The 18,576-nt window shown below is 44.5% G+C and overlaps 2 protein-coding genes across 5 annotated transcripts in view; one reads left to right on the top strand and one right to left on the bottom strand.

The window, feature by feature from the left end:
- The window catches only part of FAM114A2 (family with sequence similarity 114 member A2), a 63,389-nt gene extending 62,439 nt beyond the window's left edge, over nucleotides 1-950 (bottom strand). For both annotated transcript variants that reach the window (XR_008843132.1, XM_056516829.1), the window contains exon 1: nucleotides 811-950. The gene's annotated coding sequence lies outside the window, so the exon portion shown is untranslated. The remainder of the gene's footprint in view (nucleotides 1-810) is intronic.
- MFAP3 (microfibril associated protein 3) lies at nucleotides 909-11,278 on the top strand. Of its 3 annotated transcripts, none has more exons than XM_056516832.1 (3): nucleotides 909-1,048; nucleotides 6,415-6,838; nucleotides 10,243-11,278. In XM_056516832.1, the coding sequence occupies exons 2-3, from the start codon at nucleotides 6,535-6,537 to the stop codon at nucleotides 10,998-11,000; spliced, it is 1,062 nt and encodes a 353-aa protein (XP_056372807.1). In that variant the 5' UTR covers nucleotides 909-1,048; nucleotides 6,415-6,534; the 3' UTR covers nucleotides 11,001-11,278. The 3 variants fall into 3 exon arrangements, with proteins under 3 accessions (XP_056372807.1, XP_056372805.1, XP_056372806.1); XM_056516830.1 differs by having other exon boundaries at nucleotides 6,415-6,856; XM_056516831.1 differs by lacking the exon at nucleotides 909-1,048 and adding an exon at nucleotides 1,392-1,411 and having other exon boundaries at nucleotides 6,415-6,856.
- The last annotated feature ends 7,298 nt before the right edge of the window (nucleotides 11,279-18,576 follow it).

Here is an 18,576-nt window from a genome sequence, read left to right as displayed (position 1 = left end):
CCGATATCACTCCTCTGTGCTCTCTCCTGTCTGATAGCACTCCTCTGTGCTCTCTCCTGTCCTATCAGACACACAGAAGAGTACTATCCCACCCTCACTTACTGGACTTTGTCCATGTCTGTGCTTCAGCTTGGACAAAGCCATGATGATTTCTATAAAAAGTAAAGTACCTTTTTTATGAAATATATTAGAAAGGTTAATGTTTTGCCAAGATGTACAACATATAAAAAGTTTTTGTATCTTGCAGTGCCCATTTAAGCAGATTTTGCACTATTTTTGCAGCTGTTTTTTGGCAATTTTTGAACTGTAGCATGTCATATAAAAATGGCTATTTTCAGTTGGGATGAGTTTTTGGCTGTTTATGGCCACAAAACGTACCAAAATATGGCAAAAAAAAAGGATATATGTGGAGCAATAAAACAGCCCATAAATGCTGGCAGACGGTTATCTTTTTGGGCCACTTTTTATAAGAACACCTGTATACACACTATGTTGTGCGGTCCCCACAGTTTACACTGCTGAGCAGCTCAGTGTAGGCGGGGCTTCAGAGTGACTGACAGTTCTGCTCTGCCACATCCCCAGTCTCTAACCTAATACAGCCCAATATCATTAAAAAAAAGTAAATAAATAAAGTATGATCACTCTATACACAAGTCATAATGTGAGGTTCCTATAGCTTGTTGCTGGCAGGACATGCTGGGAGTTATAGTGGAACAGTGGAGTCACCATCCAGCTGTCGGACTATAACCTCCAGCCTCCTCTGGCGAGGCTTTGCTGAATCTTGTAGTCCTCGCCGGGCAGTGAAGTTACCTGTGTGCAAAGATGCGCGGAGTCCTGCGGTGACGTCACCAGGGTCCGCAGCAGATCCCGCCACGTCACTTACGGCTCCAGTAACCTGACACTGCGTAGGTAAAGGGAACGGCCGTGACCCGGAAGTGATCTGTCAGCAGGAAGCTACAACTTCCGGGGAGGAGAGGCTATACTTCTTGTCCTGTGGATTGTGACTGTCGCTTCAGGAAGGACATGTAATGCCTGTCAGGAGTGAGCGGTGAGATCTCCGTATACTTATATAGTGTGAGGAGCGGCGGCGGGCTGTGTGTATAGTCTGCAGCTGCTTAGTCTTCCCACTAGTATATAGTAGTGTCCCGGGCTCTTACCCACCAACCTGCGCAGTGCGGGACCACTATCCTGGCGGCTATTACTTGGGGCCCTGAGATGCGCAATGTAGGAGGTTTATCACTGTTTCTAGAAGAAAAACTTTGTTGTCTGTTGCAATTACAGCTAAGCTGGTAAAATGGAAGTTGAGCTGTGATTGGTTGCTATGGGCAACAACGGCAGCTCTACTAACAGTTTCATAAATCTGCCTTGTTGTAACAGCCACTCTTATCAACTCTTATCAACCCAGCCACAGGTGATCTTATCCCCCTCCAGCCACCTATAACAGGTGATCTTATCCCCCTCCAGCCACCTATAACAGGTGATCTTATCCCCCTCCAGCCACCTATAACAGGTGATCTTATCCCCCTCCAGCCACCTATAACAGGTGATCTTATCCCCCTCCAGCCACCTATAACAGGTGATCTTATCCCCCCGGCCACCTATAACAGGTGATCTTATCCCCCTCCAGCCACCTATAACAGGTGATCTTATCCCCCCAGCCACCTATAACAGGTGATCTTATCCCCCCGGCCACCTATAACAGGTGATCTTATCCCCCCCCGGCCACCTATAACAGGTGATCTTATCCCCCCCCCCCCCCCGGCCACCTATAACAGGTGATCTTATCCACCCAGCCACTTATAACAGGTGATCTTATCCCCCCAGCCACCTGAAACAGGTGATCTTATCCCCCCCCCCCCCCCGGCCACCTATAACAGGTGATCTTATCCCCCCCGGCCACCTATAACAGGTGATCTTATCCCCCCCCCCCCCCCGGCCACCTATAACAGGTGATCTTATCCCCCCCCCCGGCCACCTATAACAGGTGATCTTATCCCCCCCCCCCCCCTGGCCACCTATAACAGGTGATCTTATCCACCCAGCCACTTATAACAGGTGATCTTATCCCCCCCCAGCCACCTATAACAGGTGATCTTATCCCCCCCCCAGCCACCTATAACAGGTGATCTTATCCCCCCAGCCACCTATAACAGGTGATCTTATCCCCCCCATCTCCGTAGTACATGGGGGGTCTTATTCACCAATCTCCTTAATACATCAAGGGTGTAGAAATAAAGAAAAAATAAATAAACTACTTGTACAAGGGACTAAAACGGAAATCAATCTACTTGTCCCTCATGATGATCAACTTGTCCTTTGTACACAAAATTAATTTTAACCAAAATAGCATGTAAATAAGGTCTTTATTAGTTCATTTAGTATTTGCATATTCCCTTTTTCCTCTTCACCCTGTAATAGCCATTATTTTTCCATCTACAGAACCATATGAGGTCTTGTCTTTTGCTGCATCGATTGTATTTTGTAATGACACCTTTCATTTTTCAATAACTTATGCTCCGTAACAAAAAATTATTTGTGACGTGAAATTGAAAGAAAAAAAATGCAATTTAGCAAATTTGGGGGGGTTTCATTTTTTACGCCATTCACCTTGTGGTGAAACGTACATGTTATTTTGATACTTTAGGTTGGCCTGATAAGAGCAAAACCAAATTTGTTTAGTTTTCATCATGTTACAAAAATTTTTTTTTTTAAACTATAAACTTTTGAGTATTTTTTGTAATTTTCTGACCCTATAGCATTTTTATTTTTCCGTATACTGAGCTGTATGAGGGCTCATTTTGTGCGCATAATCTGCTGTTTGTATCAGTACCATTTTGGTATTGATCAGACTTTTTGATAACTTTTTACTTAAAGGACATCTGCAGCATTAGAACACTTATCCCCTATCCACACGAAAGAGGATAAGTGTTTGATCGCTGGGGGTCCCCCACGATCTCCTGAATGGGGCCCCCCGCATTAGCGCTCAGTGAGAGCACTAATGCGCATAGCATCGACCTAGAGAGGTCGACGGTACGCCCCCCATACAGTTCTATGGGAGAGGCAGGGAGGCACGAACATTGCCGCTGCACCTTTCCTGTAGAACTACATGGAGGAGGCGTGTCGGCCACAACGTCATTTGGCAGAGCCGTAGCCTTGTGCAGAAGATCGCAGGGGGGGGTCTTACCGCTGGAACATCCTGTGGATAGGGCATAAGTTGTTTTTCAGCCACAGATGGCTTTACATTTTTTGAGGGATATGATGTTATGGAAAAAAAAATGCAATTCTAAGTTTAGTATTTTTTTACATTAATGTCATTGACTGTACAGGATATTTAATGTTATATTTTATTAGTTCAAACAATTACGCACGCGTCAGTACTAAATAGGTTTATTTTTATCATGTCTACATATTTTCATATGAAAATGGGAAAAGGGGGCGATGGGAACTTTACATATGGAAGGGGTAAAGGGGTAGTGTATGTGTGTTTTTTTAAATACACTTTATTGGTCCCTTATGGGACTTTAAGAAGGAATCAATAGGTTCCTTCAACAGGTCAATAAAGTTCCATAGAACTCCATTGATCTGTGTGATCTTTGCTGAGTCCACCAGTGCAGGCGCTTGTTCTTGTATTTTGCTGTTTACAGCCTCTTTCAGCAGCCCTACAGACTGCTTGTCCTTAGTTGGAGGTAAAAGTACACAGACCAGTCAAGGTCATGTCTAAAGTTCATTATTACATGAAAAACACGTCTGTTCATAAATGCATCATCCTTTACTGCAGGACCAACCACAACATGTGGTGATAGGGCCAACAATCCTACCTATCAGAGGTGACTTGTAGAAAGAGATCTTGGTGATGATACATACAGAGATCGGAGGGTTTGCTTCTAATGCTGGTCATTTTGCTTTAAAGGACATCTGCAGCGTGATTAACACTTATCCCACTTATCCCCTATCCACAGGATAGGGGATAAGTGTTTGATCGCGGGGGGTCAGACCGCTGGAACCCCCTGTGATCTCCTGTACGGGGCCGCGGCTGTCCCGTGCAGGGGGCGTGCCAGCCGCAGCATGACGTTGCAGCCGGCACGCCTCCTCCATGCATCTCTATGGGAGAGGCGGGGAGGCAGCGTTCGTGCCTCCCCCTCTCCCCCATAGAACTGTATGGGGACAGGGAGGAGACGGGGCGTCACCGTCGACCTCTAGGTCGATGCTACGTCACCATGAGCGCTAATGGCGGCGCCCCGTTAGGGAGAGCAAGGGGGTCCCAGCGGTCAGACCCCCCCCCGTGATCAAACACTTATCCCCTATCTTGTAGATAGGGTATACGTGTATATTGCGCTGCAGTTGTCCTTTAAATGGGCACTGTCTGATACAAAAACTTTTGATATGTTGTAAAGCATGTATAACCAATAGGTTTTGCAATTGCTTTTATTAGAAAATTTTCAGTATTTCATACTGAAAAAGCCAGTCAAAGAACTGCCCCCCCACCCCACGCGCTTGGACACATACTAGTCCTGCTGTGTCCATGCATCATCACCTATGTTATGGACACACTTCATTGATTGACAACTGTGAGCACAGGGCTCACAGCTGGAGGAAAAATCCTCTCACTGTCAGCTTGTGTCTCGCTACTGTCAGTGAGGAAAAGCTGGGTGTTGTAGTTTTGCTAATGCTAGGGGAGATGTGAGCAGACAGCATACTGAGGGAGGGGGCGGAGACCTGCACAGTGGGGCCACGCCCCCTCCCTTTGGGAGGAATTTAGGCTAGTGAGCTAAATTAAGTGTAATAAAAAAAAATAAAGGTGCTAGACACAAAAATTAGATGTACATGGTCAGGATTAGGTACTGAGTGATATATTAAAAAAATATGTGTTTTTGTTGGATATGACGGGTATGCTTTAATTTTGATTATTTTAATGGTTTCTAAGGCTGGATTCACATTGGGTGGTTGTGTGCTTCATGCAACATGGATGTATATTTGGGCAGGGTTCTCACATTGTACTGTGCAAGAACTGCAAACTGGCACATGGTTTACTGCAAGGTGGTACAGTTTTGCAGAAAGCGCAGACGCTGTACATATAAACCATGCACTTGACCTGTACTTGCTGCAAAAACCACCGCAGTTTGCAACAGTTGGCCACGACTACTTACCTATTTTAGCTTCAAGGGTTTTCCCACCATAGATGATGATGACATATCCCTAGAATTTTATCCAAGTGCCTGGACACCCACCAATTCTTGGATCCTTGTTCATTCTGCAGCAAAATCCGTTGAATTCAATGACAATCTGCATACCTTGCATGGGAATGGAGTTACCACGGAAAACTTCCATACAAAATGTTTGTCGGCACCATATAGAAACTCTTAGTGCGCCCTTCTCCTGGGTCGTTCTAGCATTTGGTAGATCTGAACACTAACTGGTCAAAACTATTGGCTTGTCTCTACAACATGTCAAAAGCTTTTTTTGTTTTTTAATTGACAGTGCCCATATAAGCTCTGCGGCGTTTTCATAGTGTTTTTGCTTTCTCTGGCTTCAACGTCGCAGGTCAACTTTTACAACTTCCTGCTCGGCAGCGCCCTCCAATCCCTTTGTTTTAGGATTACTGTGGTGGGGTCCCCAACAATTAGGATATTATGAACATAGTAGTGATGTGCCATAACTTTGTAAGATGTTATTCAAGATCTTTGCCAGAATCGTTTAACACAGAACCTTCTTTGCAGATGTGAAACCCTTTTTTTTTTTTGGGGGGGGGGGGGCAGCCGTGGTTGTTCAAGCTACATATGTACTTGAAGGGGCCACTATACAATTCCTGTACCTTTTTTAAAGCACGTATAGTGCTTGTGTACTTGTAAACTAGTTTTTTTTATTTCATCATATACTGTGTAAAGCTAGATAAAGACGGGGTTGTCACACTATCGTGTCATTACCTCAGCTTTGCAACATGTTGGATAGGTGTGGGGAAATGTGGATGTGACATAAGACAATGTAGTCTGGTTCCTTCGTCTTATAGTCACATTGTGCTGACAGTCCAATAGCTTCCCCATACTCCAGACGTCACCTTGTAGTCCAAGGCTCAATACTGACACTACCATGTAGTCCTTGTCTCCGTTCTTCAGCATTCTTACCTCATTGGTTGCAGAGATCACGGGAAAGCTCTTACATGTGTACGTGCGGGTGATGTTAGCGGAAGTTGTCTTTTCTATATTTTAAGGCATTTGAACAATTTGCAGACAATAACTGGATGGTAACTATGAAAGTGCTGACTGTGGGCTATCAGGGGGAATCTGGCAGGATCTGGTTTTTGCTGTAGCTTCTATGAAACTTGTTTTGTGTACGTTGCTGTAAGTTAAGACTATGCCTGGGGTTTTTCCTGTGGTTACACGTAGATTAACTAGTCTTGTTTTTCATCTATTCTAGACAGGATCACGGCTACAAGACAATGGTGGAGACAAACAGACTTCAGCTTCTCGCCACTAATAAGAGATCTGCCTAAGAGTCCTGGACTTGGACATTGTACATTAGAGCTTAATACTGTGTATGGAACTGCAAATGGAACGACGGGTTTGTCTCCTTTCCCTGTCCCTCTTCCTCCTTGTCTGCTGCAGCCTGGCAGATGGGCTTGCCAACAACCAAAGCTTACCAAATGGCACTCACCAGCTCATCCTGCACAATGCTTCCTTCAATACCCAGCTGCATATCTCTGCCAACTTTCCTTCACACCGGGACCAGATTGCAAAGGAGGGAAGCAGCACAGTGATAGAATGCCACCTGAATGCCAGTCAAAATGGGGACGTGGTGTGGTTTAATTCCAAAGGTCATCCACTGGGCGAGGTGGAAGGAGGTAAGCTTGGTATCTCAGGTGGGTAGGATGAAGAGCTCTCCTTTTGTCTTCAAGCAACTCCTGGCCTCCTGGAGTTATGGCTTCTCCAAACACAATATTACCATATACATTCAGAGAACCTCAGCTGCAACCACAGATTTTGGTTGATGAACCTGACCACCTAATGTGTATGGGCCTGTCCCGTGAAGGGAAAGTAGGATCACCTGTTGCTAATTTCAAAAGGTCTGATTCTGTGTTCTCAGAGGAGTCTGGTAGCAATGTATTCCCTTCACCCCATTCAGTACACATGCTTGCTTAGCCTAGCTAAGTGTGGATCAGGAGGAATGGCTGTTAGATAAAATAGCATCAGTAGTGTCATCTGTTGGATAAAAGAGCATCAGTAATGTCACTGCCATGACGATTATTAGTCAAAAGAACAATTCAGTATGTGGAAGGAAAACTACTGAATTTTACTTTTCTATAATACATTTTTTAAAGGGGTACTCCGCTGGAAAACATTTTCTTTTAAATCAACTGGTGCAAGAAAGTTAAACAGATTTGTAAATTACTTCTATTAAAAAATCTTAATCCTTCCAGTACTTATCAGCTGCTGTATACGACAAAGGAAGTTCTTTTCTTTTTGAATTTCCTTTCTATCTGAGCACAAGTGCTCTCTGCTGACACCTCTGTCCATGTCAGGAACTGTCTAGAGTAGGAGCAAATCCCCATAGCAAACCTCTCTTGCTCTGGACAGTTCCTGACATGGACATAGGTATCAGCAGAGATCACTGTGGTCAGACAGTAAGGAAATTCAAAAAGAAAAGACCTTCATCTGTAGTATACAGCAGCTAATAAGTACTGGAAGGATTAAGATTTTTTTAATAGAAGAAATTTAAAATCTGTTTAACTTTCTGTTACCAGTTGATTTAAAAAAAATATGTTTTCCAGCCGAGTACCCCTTTAAGTGATCTTTTTCCTCAACAGAAGTCACTTTTTAATTTTTAGAATATTTATATATTTTAACTTTATATATCTCAATGCAGACGATAAGAACCAGGCATGTTACAGGGCATAAGCATTCTAAGTAATTGTAGCAATCAAATTGGCATGTGCGTGTTTTTGTTTTTTCTTTGTTTGCAGACCAGATATTTTTGAATACCATTTCAACAACAGTACTAAATAAAGGAGAAATCCTTAATAGAAATAATATAGATTGTGTGCACTGTATTTATTAAAGAATGCAAAAAGCCCAGTTGGGCATTCTTAGGCATAGATTTAAAAACACGTGGAATAGTTTAACCCTATCATTAACCCCTTAACGATGCAGGACGTAAATGTACGTCCTGGTGATGTGGTACTTAACGCACCAGGACGTACACTTACGCCCTGAGCATAATCGCGGGCATCGGAGCGATGCCGGCATCATGCGCGGCAGGTCCCGGCTGTGGATCGCAGCCATTGACCCGCCGGTAATGGCGGAAACCCGCGATCCTGCGGATGTCCGCCATTAACCCCTCAGATGACGTGATCAATAGAGATCACGGCATCTGCAGCATCGGTCACTTAACAGGATGATCGGATCGCCCGCAGCGCTGCCGCGGCGATCCGATCATCCTGCACGGCAGACGGAGGTCCCCTCACCTGGCTCCGCTGCCTTCCGGGAGTCTTCTGCTCTGATCTGCCTTCCCGCAGACCAGAGCAGAAGATGACCGATAACCCTGATCAGTGCTATGTCCTATACATAGCACTGAACAGGATTAGCAATCGAGTGATTGCTATAAATTACTATAAGAGTGTAAAAATAAAAGTAAAAAAATGTGAAAAACCCCCCTCCCCCAATAAAAACGTAAATTGTCCCATTTTCCCTATTTTACCCCCAAAAAGTGTAAATTTTTATTTTATATACATATTTGGTATCGCCGCGTGCGTAAATATCCGAACTATTAAAATAAAATGTAAATTATCCCGTACGGTGAACGGCGTGAAGGTAAAAAAAAAAGTCCAAAATAGCTGCTTTTTTATAACATTTTATTCCCAAAAAAATTAATAAAAAATGTAATAAGTTTTGTATAGGCAAATATGGTATAAATAAAAAGTACAGATCAGGGCGCAAAAAATGAGCTCTCATACCGCTGCTTATACAGAAAGATGAAAAAGTTATAGGTCTTCAAAATAGGGGGATTTTAAACGTACTAATTTGGTTAAAAAGTTTGCGATTTTTTTTTTTTTTTTTTAAGCGCAACAGTAATAGAAAAGTGTATAATCATGGGTATCATTTTAATCATATTGACCCAGAGAATAAAAAACACATGTCATTATTACCATAAATTGTACGGCGTTACAACAAAACCATCCAAAATTAGCAAAATTGCGGTTTTCTTTTTAATTTCCCCACACAAATAGTATATTTTTGGTTGCGGCATACATTTTATGGTAAAGTGAGTGATGGCATTACAACGGACAACTGGTCGTGCAAAAAACAAGCCCTCATACTAGTCTGTGGATGAAAATATAAAAGAGTTATGATTTTTTGAAGGCGAGGAGGAAAAAACGAAAATGTAAAAATAATAAAATTGTCTTAGTCCTTAAGGTCCAAATGGGCTGAGTCCTTAAGGGGTTAATAGTGTGTGCAGACAGTGATTAGCCGGCTGCTCGTATCTTTTGAGGGACGGGTGAGTCGCCGAGCCCCTATACAGGAGATCGCAGGGGTCTCAGCAGTCAGTTACTTATCCCTTATCCATAGGATAGGGGATAAGTTGAGTTCTCAAGAATACTCCTTTTAGGTAAATGTGCTGTAGAAAGTTTTTTGCATTTGGGTCAGATATTTTGGCCCAGTTAAAATTTGGCTACTCTAGAAGTGGTCAGGTAGGTGAAAAATATATAATTTAACAAGCTCTTTTGGATTATCTTGGAGAAACCTTCTTTGGGACTGAGAGAATCTTGTCCCTATTGAGGACGCTTATTGTTAGAGATGAGCGAACTTACAGTGATTCGATTTGTCACGAACTTCTCGGCTCGGCGTCTGCTGACTTTAGCCTGCATAAATGAGTTCAGCTTTCAGGTGCTCCGGTGGGCTGGAGACTCCCTCCTAGGACTGCATCCACCTTTTCCAGCCCACCGGAGCACCTGAAAGCTGAACTCTTTTATGCAGGATAAGTCATCAACTGCCGAGTTTGTGACGAATCGAATCACTGTAACTTCGCTCATCTATTCTTTTTGTCTCCACTTACGCCAAGAAATGAGGAACCTTCACAGAGGACCCCTCTCTATTAACTCAGAATTGGGTTTTTGAAACTAGACAATCCCTTTTAAGTATTAGTATTTGCTGTCCAGTTCAATAGTTGACATAATGATATTTTATTAGTTTGCTTTTTTTATTTTTTGTAAAAGTTTAACCTTTTTAATTTCTTATGTTAATATTACAGGAGGAAAATGGTTGATCTCTTCTAGTGGAGCCCTCAACATCACCAGCGTTACATTCGCTGACCGAGGGAGGTACACATGTATGTGTCCAGTTGGGAACACCACTTCCTATTATACCGTCACCCTTCGTGTGACTTATACATCTGGAGACATGGGCATTTATTACATGATCGTCTGCCTGGTGACCTTCACCATCACACTCATCCTGAATATCACTCGGCTCTGCATGATGAGCAGCCACCTCCGAAAGACTGAGAAGGCCATCAATGAGTTCTTCCGTACAGAAGGTGCTGAGAAGCTTCAGAAAGCTTTCGAGATAGCAAAACGGATCCCTATCATTACTTCAGCTAAAACCCTGGAGCTGGCCAAGGTGACCCAGTTTAAGACCATGGAGTTTGCACGTTACATAGAAGAGCTGGCCAGAAGTATTCCCCTTCCTCCGCTCATCTTCAACTGCAGAGCATTTATGGAAGAAATGTTCGAGGCCGTAAGGCTGGATGACCCAGACCACATTGAAAAAGATCACGTGGGTGGGATCTACACCATTAGTCCAGGTATGAACCGGAGTGGATCTCCCACCGCGGACTCTGAAAACAGCTCTGTCCAAGGACAGGAGATTGCCGTCAATGTGTCTGTCCATCCTCAGTGCGAGACTCAAAGCATTAATACCAACCATTCTCAGGAGTGTGTTCAGTCAGCCTGCCTGGAGGAGGTTATTACTGTTGTGGATCAGGACACACCGCCCGAAGCCACAGAGTGACCACCTCATCTCCGTTGGGAACCCTCAAACTTGTTACAGACAGTATAAAAAAACCTCATTCTTTCAGTGATTCAGGGGCTGTACCAAACCACATTGTTACAGATTTTATTATAGTGGAGCATCCCTACTGGCAGCATCGATTCTTGCTTCTTAAATCATTCTTGACCAGTACATTAGATTTCTAGTTGTGTGTTGTTTTTTTTCAGTGGTTTGTATGACAAGATATATATATATATATATATATATATATATATATATATATATATATATATATATAATATATTGATTTCATACAAAACAGTGCCATTGTTGTACTGTTGTACTTGGCTTAAGTCTGGTATTGATTGAAGCTCAACCCTGTGTAGCAAAGCTGCAATATTAGGTACAGCCTGTAAACAAGAATGGCACCGTTTCTGGAAGTAACCAATCATTCTTATCTTATATTCGCTCTGTAAGTAAGTCTGCTTATGAACTATTGTGGTTAATTGTTTTTTTTCTGTGGTGCTTTATGGCATGACTGATAGACACAGTGAGTTTGCAGATATTTTCTTCTCTTTATAGTTACATCCTATATCTGTTCATATCCAAAGCTTCTTTCTAATTCTTCAGCTTGCTTGGGTACACTCCTTAGTTTGTTTTCTCAGGACTGTTAGATATGTAATTTTGGGTTCCTGCAGCTTTTTAGATACAGGGACTTGCAGAATTATACCACTGGCTTTGGATATAAATAGAGGAGAAATTGTCTCAGAATCCAAATTGGCATATACTCTCCCCCTGATAGTATGTTAAGGGGAAAGAAGCATTGGACACGTTGGATTTTCATTTGTCTGATCCTTTATTGGATAAGTTGTCTGGCAGCATCTTATGCCTTTGTCCTATTGAAAATACATACATACATGCATGCTCAGCGCACCCAATCATGCATGTGTATGGCCGTTTTTGTGAGCTGTCAGCTGATCAAGCATTCAGCCAATACCTACCCATTGTGATTTCAGTGGAAGGGAACCCTCCCCGGGGCAATTGTTGCCTATTATGTCAAACATAAAATCCTTAATAACCATGCTAAAATCCTGGTTCCATATAATTTTCCTATACTGTACTAACATATGCCATAGAGTTATACAGATATTACAGGAACATGGAAATTGGAGAGCAGAAGCCTTTTGGGTTCATACATTCCAAAGTAAAATAATATTCAAGGCAGAATGGAAAGCTAAAAATTGTTGACCAAAGCAAAGAAGTACTCAATGACTTCTTGGCCTGGTGTAGGACTGTCATCATGTATCATTTAAAGGAAATCCTTCCTACAGCGATTCAAATTACAATTATACAGACATTTCCCATCCTGCTTTGGGAGCATGACTCACATTACACATTTGCATAGGAGTAGTAGACGCAAAATGGTAGCACAACTTTAATCAAAATTTTACGTGAGCTAAACTTTGTTTTAATGCATCTAAAATGAAAACTGTGGCTTAAAATATCTGAATTGGTTGATTTATAGCTACAAAGACTATGCCGTGATACATGTATATTAGTTTGGAGCCTATAAAGCACACATTAAAGGGGTACTCCGCTGCTCAACTTTTTAAACAAACCGAATGCTGGAGCCGGCGCCGGGAGCTCGTGACGTCATAGCCCCGCTCCTCTCATGACGTCACTCCCTGCCCCCTCAATGCAAGTCTATGGGAGGGGGCGTGACAGCCGTCACGCCCCCTCCCATAGACTTGCATTGAGGGGGTGGGGCGTGATGTCATGAGGGGGGTGGGGCTATGATGTCACGAGCTCCCGGCTCAAGCCTTCGGAAAGGTTGTGCAGGGCAGCTGGGTCATGTGGATATCTAACGACAGTGATGTAATTTTCTCCTAAAAGGTCATCAGGATTTCTTTGAGGGCATTTTGTTTTGGCGTCTAGACTATATTCTAAATCTGAGCCGTCGAGGCAATAATCTTTATGAATTAAGAGTGACAAAGAAAAAGGCACTGCTAAACTCTGTTAGACCAGCCTTGGCCTTTTTAGGGTAGGAACACATTGCAGAAAATATGCCAGTCAACTGGATGAAGAACGCCTCCTTTACATTTCCTCTTCCAACTGGATTCCCTTCTGCTACTTAAACTCTACAGTGTATCTGCAATGTGTGTTCCTAGACTTAGTGTGTTAGGTGTCCAGTATTCAATCTCAAATCTTCTCGGGCCTATTGCCATTTCTCGTGGTCTTTGCATTTCCGATTGGATTAGACGCCAGCACCTTTCCTTCATTCTTGGACCAAATGACTGAGACAACGTACATCAATGTGTATTTAGATGATTCTTGCCTCCAGTTTCCCAACTTAATTGATGGACTGATTTCTCTCATGTCTGGCCCCTACAATTGGGTCAAACAGTAAAACTTTCCTTCCGTATTTGCTCACAGCACATTTTTGTTTAGTAGTTGCTGTTCTATTACATTTGCAATTCCAAGATGTTTTCACCTTGCAGAACATTTAATCAACAATACGAAGTATCTGTTTTTCCAGTATTACTGTCATGTATTTTCTATGTTCATGTGTATGTGACAATCCTGTACTGAATCATTCCTGATGAATTCCGGATTACCTCTGGTAGACTTGTATTTTTGTTGATTCTTATAGAAATGTTTGAAGTGATAAAAGAAAAAATAGCAATTGATTGTTGATCTTTCATTTTCTTATCACTTGTGCACACCAGTGTATTACGGCTTCATACAACCCTTAAGTTACTAGTTCATTATATATTTTTCTATAACAATTTTTTTTTTTTTTTTTTACTAACTCCCTATATATTACACCAGTAGAAATCGAAGTCTTTTTCTGCTTCTGACCACGCCAAACTTCGGTGCAGAATTCACAGCAAAATCCATCCCTTTTGCTAAAGATTCATTGAATTTTACCCGAATACGTTGGGGGGGGGCGCGTTTGGGATAAATCTGCTGAAAAAATTGTGCACTACAGTTAGACTCCAAAATGGTCCTGTGATCTGCGCTCTTACTTGTAGATGTCCCACAATTCTTATATTAGTAGTAGGGACACGTAGGAGTAAAAGTGCAGGATCAGGCTAAACAAGGTTGGTTCATAGTCTGTAACCATGGAGACACATAGAAGCTGTCAACACAGAACAGTAGAGGAGTTTTAGGGTCTATTCACACGTACAGTATTATGCGCAGATTTCAAGCTGTGTTCAGCCATTCAGTTTACATTGAAATCTGCAGCAGAAAATCCTGCGCATCAAATCTGCGAAGAATACTGTAAGTGTGAATAGACCATTAATTAAGATTGTTTCCAAAGTTGCTTCATCTCTTAGATACATAGAGGTAGCAAAAGCAATTGAGTTGTGAAGGTGGTTGTTTCCTTTTAGGCTAGGGCTACACAGCGACTTTGACCACAACTTTTCGCAGCTCAAATAAATAGTACTAAATCACAGCCAGTATAAATGAATGGGGTCTTGTTGCAACCAGCAGATGGGCATCGCCCAACAGTTTTTTTTTTTTTTTTTTTTTTTTAATATAGCAGATTACAGCCACAGCAGTTTGCCTCTTGGCCTTGTAATATTACATTTGCAGAGCAGACCTCTCTTTTGAATCCTAGAGCACTAAGCATTGTGCCCTCCTCTCGGACATACAAATACACTGCACCAGGGGGGCCTGTTTTAAGGCTGACCAATTCTGACCCCTGGGTCCCATCCATACCACACCTCACTCCTATATGCATGGTCTTTAAAGCCGACCTGCCCACCTTCCCTCGTCGTAATTGAAAGAGCTTTATTGTTTGTTCAGTCATTACAAGTCATACAATAAATTACAATCACACAAAGCACGACAGTACAATACATACCACAGGTTCCCTAAGCTATACATCGCACATCATGCTACTCTAACACTCCGCTCAATCCTGTAAGAGAAAAGCACAAAAAATCGAAATAACTACAATAAACAATACAATCTGTGATCAGGGGAGAGGTGTGGGCGGATCACAGGGCCAAACTACTGGGCTATAACTTCAGGAGGGGGAAGGAGAGGGGTCTTGGAATAGTCTCTCAGCAGGCTCAGAATGAACCTGTGGCAGTCCTGGATGGACATGTTCTCCCTGTTGATCACGAGGTGGTTCTTGGCAAGCCACACAGCATCCTTAAAATAGTTCATAAGGCGCAGGCCTCCTAGATGGCCTCCACATGGTGGGTCCCAGGGAACAGACCGCAAAGCATCGAATGGTACGATAAGCAGTCCAGGTATAGAGTCTCTGAGTTCATGTTCCAGGGTGTCCAACAGACCCTGAGCAAAAGGGCACTGCCAAAACACGTGCAAAGATGTTTCCTCCATGTAGGGGCATCGGGGGCAGTACCGGGTTCTGCATAGGTCACGGGCATGCATGAATGAATGACCTAAGAGAAAGTTCTCCCTTAATAGTCATCCACGACAAGTCCTTATGTCCATTGGTAAGCCGCTTTGAAGCCACATTGGCCCACACAGTCTCTGCTGTGGCTGCAGGTAGCTTGGAGATGGTCTTCGTCTTCCACAGATAAAGCTTCAGTCCCTCCAGCTGGTGCTTTCTCACAAACTGGACAACGTCCCTATAGAACCAGGGGGTGTTCCAATTGTAAGCGATGAAGCTTTACCACTATTACCAGCCAAGCTGCCTCCAGAGGGGCAAAAGAAATAAGCAAGACATAGACCTGCCCGATGAGCCAGTCTTTTCCACAAGAGTCCACTGCATGCTGACACATGCAAAGGAGGCCCTCAGCAGAGTGGGGATATCGGACACTCCTTTCCCACCTTTGTGGGGCTCCTTATGTCTCACATTCTGCTTGACTCTGTTCATTTTGCCCCAGATGAAGCGAAACACAGTCCGGGTGATGGCCTTGCAAACGGTGGCATGGGGAGGCCAGGTAAAACTTCACTCCGCAAGACCAGTGTTTTGGCCTCCATCGAGAGCTTCCTGGAGCTCCACAGTCCGATCTTAGAGTTCATTTTTGCCAGTCAGTCTTGCCAAGACTTTAGGGCCGCTCCTTCCTTCCCAAACCAGACTCCCAGGATTTAGATGGTCTGGTATAACAGTAAAGGGGAAGGAGAAGCCAGATGCCATTCCCCGTAGAGCATATCCTCCGACTTCCCGCAGTTGACCTTTGCCCCCGAAGCTTTGCCGAAGTCCTCGCAGGTCTGGACGAGTCCAGTCACCGGATGCCGGTCAGCGCAGAAGACTATCACGTCGTCCATGTAGAGCGAGCTCTTGACCTTGTAGCGATCTGGTCCTGGTCTCCCCTCACCACTAATCTCCTCTCTCATGCCATTGCATGATATGAGAAACAATAGCCATGTGACTGTCACGATGCCGGCTGGCAGGTAGTGGATCCTCTGTGCCAGAGAGGGATTGGCGTGGAACGTGCTAGTGGACCGGTTCTAAGCCACTACTGGTTTTCACCAGAGCCCGCCGCAAAGCGGGATGGTCTTGCTGCGGCGGTAGTGACCAGGTCGTATCCACTAGCAACGGCTCACCTCTCTGGCTGCTGAAGATAGGCGCGGTACAAGGGAGTAGGCAGAAGCAAGGTCGGACGTAGCAGAAGGTCGGGGCAGGCAGCAAGGATCGTAGTCAGGGGCAACGGCAGAAGGTCTGGAACACAGGCTAAGAACACACAAGGAACGCTTTCACTGGCACAATGGCAACAAGATCCGGCAAGGGAGTGCAGGGGAAGTGCACAGGTGAACACACTAATTGGAACCACTGCGCCAATCAGCGGCGCAGTGGCCCTTTAAATCGCAGAGACCCGGCGCGCGCGCGCCCTAGGGAGCGGGGCCGCGCGCGCCGGGACAGGACAGACGGGGAGCGAGTCAGGTACGGGAGCCGGGGTGCGCATCGCGAGCGGGCGCTACCCGCATCGCGAATCGCATCCCGGCTGACAGCGGAATCGCAGCGCCCCGGGTCAGAGGATGTGACCGGAGCGCTGCAGCGGGGAGAGTGAAGCGAGCGCTCCGGGGAGGAGCGGGGACCCGGAGCGCTCGGCGTAACAGTACCCCCCCCCTTGGGTCTCCCCCTCTTCTTAGAGCCTGAGAACCTGAGGAGCAGACTTTTGTCTAAGATGTTGTCCTCAGGTTCCCAGGATCTCTCTTCAGGACCACAACCCTCCCAGTCCACTAAAAAAAAAGTTTTCCCTCTGACCTTTTTGGAAGCTAAGATTTCTTTGACAGAGAAGATGTCCGAGGAGCCGGAAACAGGAGTGGGAGGAACAGATTTGGGAGAAAAACGGTTGAGGATGAGTGGTTTGAGAAGAGAGACGTGAAAGGCATTAGGGATACGAAGAGAAGGAGGAAGAAGAAGTTTATAAGAGACAGGATTGATTTGACACAAAATTTTGAAAGGGCCAAGATAGCGTGGTCCCAACTTGTAGCTAGGGACACGGAAGCGGACATATTTAGCGGAGAGCCATACCTTGTCTCCAGGGGAAAAAACGGGAGGAGCTCTTCTTTTCTTATCCGCGAACCTCTTCATGCGTGAAGAGGCCTGTAAGAGAGAATTTTGGGTCTCTCTCCATATAATGGAAAGGTCACGAGAAATTTCATCCACAGCGGGCAGACCAGAGGGCAAGGGGGTAGGGAGGGGGGGAAGAGGGTGACGGCCGTACACCACGAAAAATGGGGATTTGGAGGAAGATTCAGAGACCCTGAAGTTATACGAGAATTCGGCCCATGGAAGGAGATCTGCCCAGTCATCCTGGCGGGAGGAAACAAAATGTCGCAAATAATCACCCAAGATCTGGTTAATTCTTTCTACTTGTCCATTGGACTGGGGATGATATGCAGAAGAAAAATTTAATTTAATCTTGAGTTGTTTACAGAGAGCCCTCCAGAATTTAGACACGAATTGGACACCTCTATCCGAGACAATCTGCGTAGGCAACCCGTGAAGACGAAAAATGTGTACAAAAAATTGTTTAGCCAACTGAGGCGCAGAAGGAAGACCAGGAAGAGGGATGAAATGTGCCATTTTGGAGAATCGATCAACGACCACCCAAATAACAGTGTTGCCACGGGAAGGGGGTAAATCAGTAATAAAATCCATACCAATCAGAGACCAAGGCTGTTCGGGGACAGGCAGAGGATGAAGAAAACCAGCGGGCTTCTGGCGAGGAGTCTTATCCCGGGCACAGATAGTGCAGGCTCGCACAAAGTCCACAACATCCGTCTCCAGAGTCGGCCACCAATAGAAGCGGGAGATGAGTTGCACAGATTTCTTGATGCCCGCATGACCTGCGAGATGGGAGGAGTGACCCCATTTGAGGATTCCGAGGCGTTGGCGTGGAGAAACAAAGGTCTTTCCTGGAGGAGTCTGCCTGATGGAGGCAGGAGAAGTGGAGATCAGGCAGTCAGGAGGAATGATGTGTTGCGGAGAGAGTTCAAGTTCTGAGGCATCCGAGGAACGAGAGAGAGCATCGGCCCTAATGTTCTTATCGGCAGGACGAAAGTGAATCTCAAAATTAAATCGGGCAAAGAACAGAGACCACCGGGCCTGGCGAGGATTCAGCCGTTGGGCAGACTGGAGGTAGGAGAGGTTCTTGTGGTCGGTGTAGAT

This window comes from Hyla sarda, chromosome 4 (assembly GCF_029499605.1).
Source record: "Hyla sarda isolate aHylSar1 chromosome 4, aHylSar1.hap1, whole genome shotgun sequence".
NCBI classification, from domain to species: Eukaryota; Metazoa; Chordata; class Amphibia; order Anura; family Hylidae; genus Hyla; species Hyla sarda.
This window is presented reverse-complemented; position numbering and strand designations above follow the sequence as displayed.

Excerpts from the sequence above, each read along its gene's own strand:
- MFAP3 (XM_056516830.1), top strand. The coding sequence starts at position 6,535 with ATGGAACTGCAAATGGAACGACGGGTTTGTCTCCTTTCCCTGTCCCTC. Across the intron at positions 6,857-10,242 it reads AGGTAAGCTTGGTATCTCAG|GAGGAAAATGGTTGATCTCT; the intron begins GTGGGTAGGATG and ends TTAATATTACAG.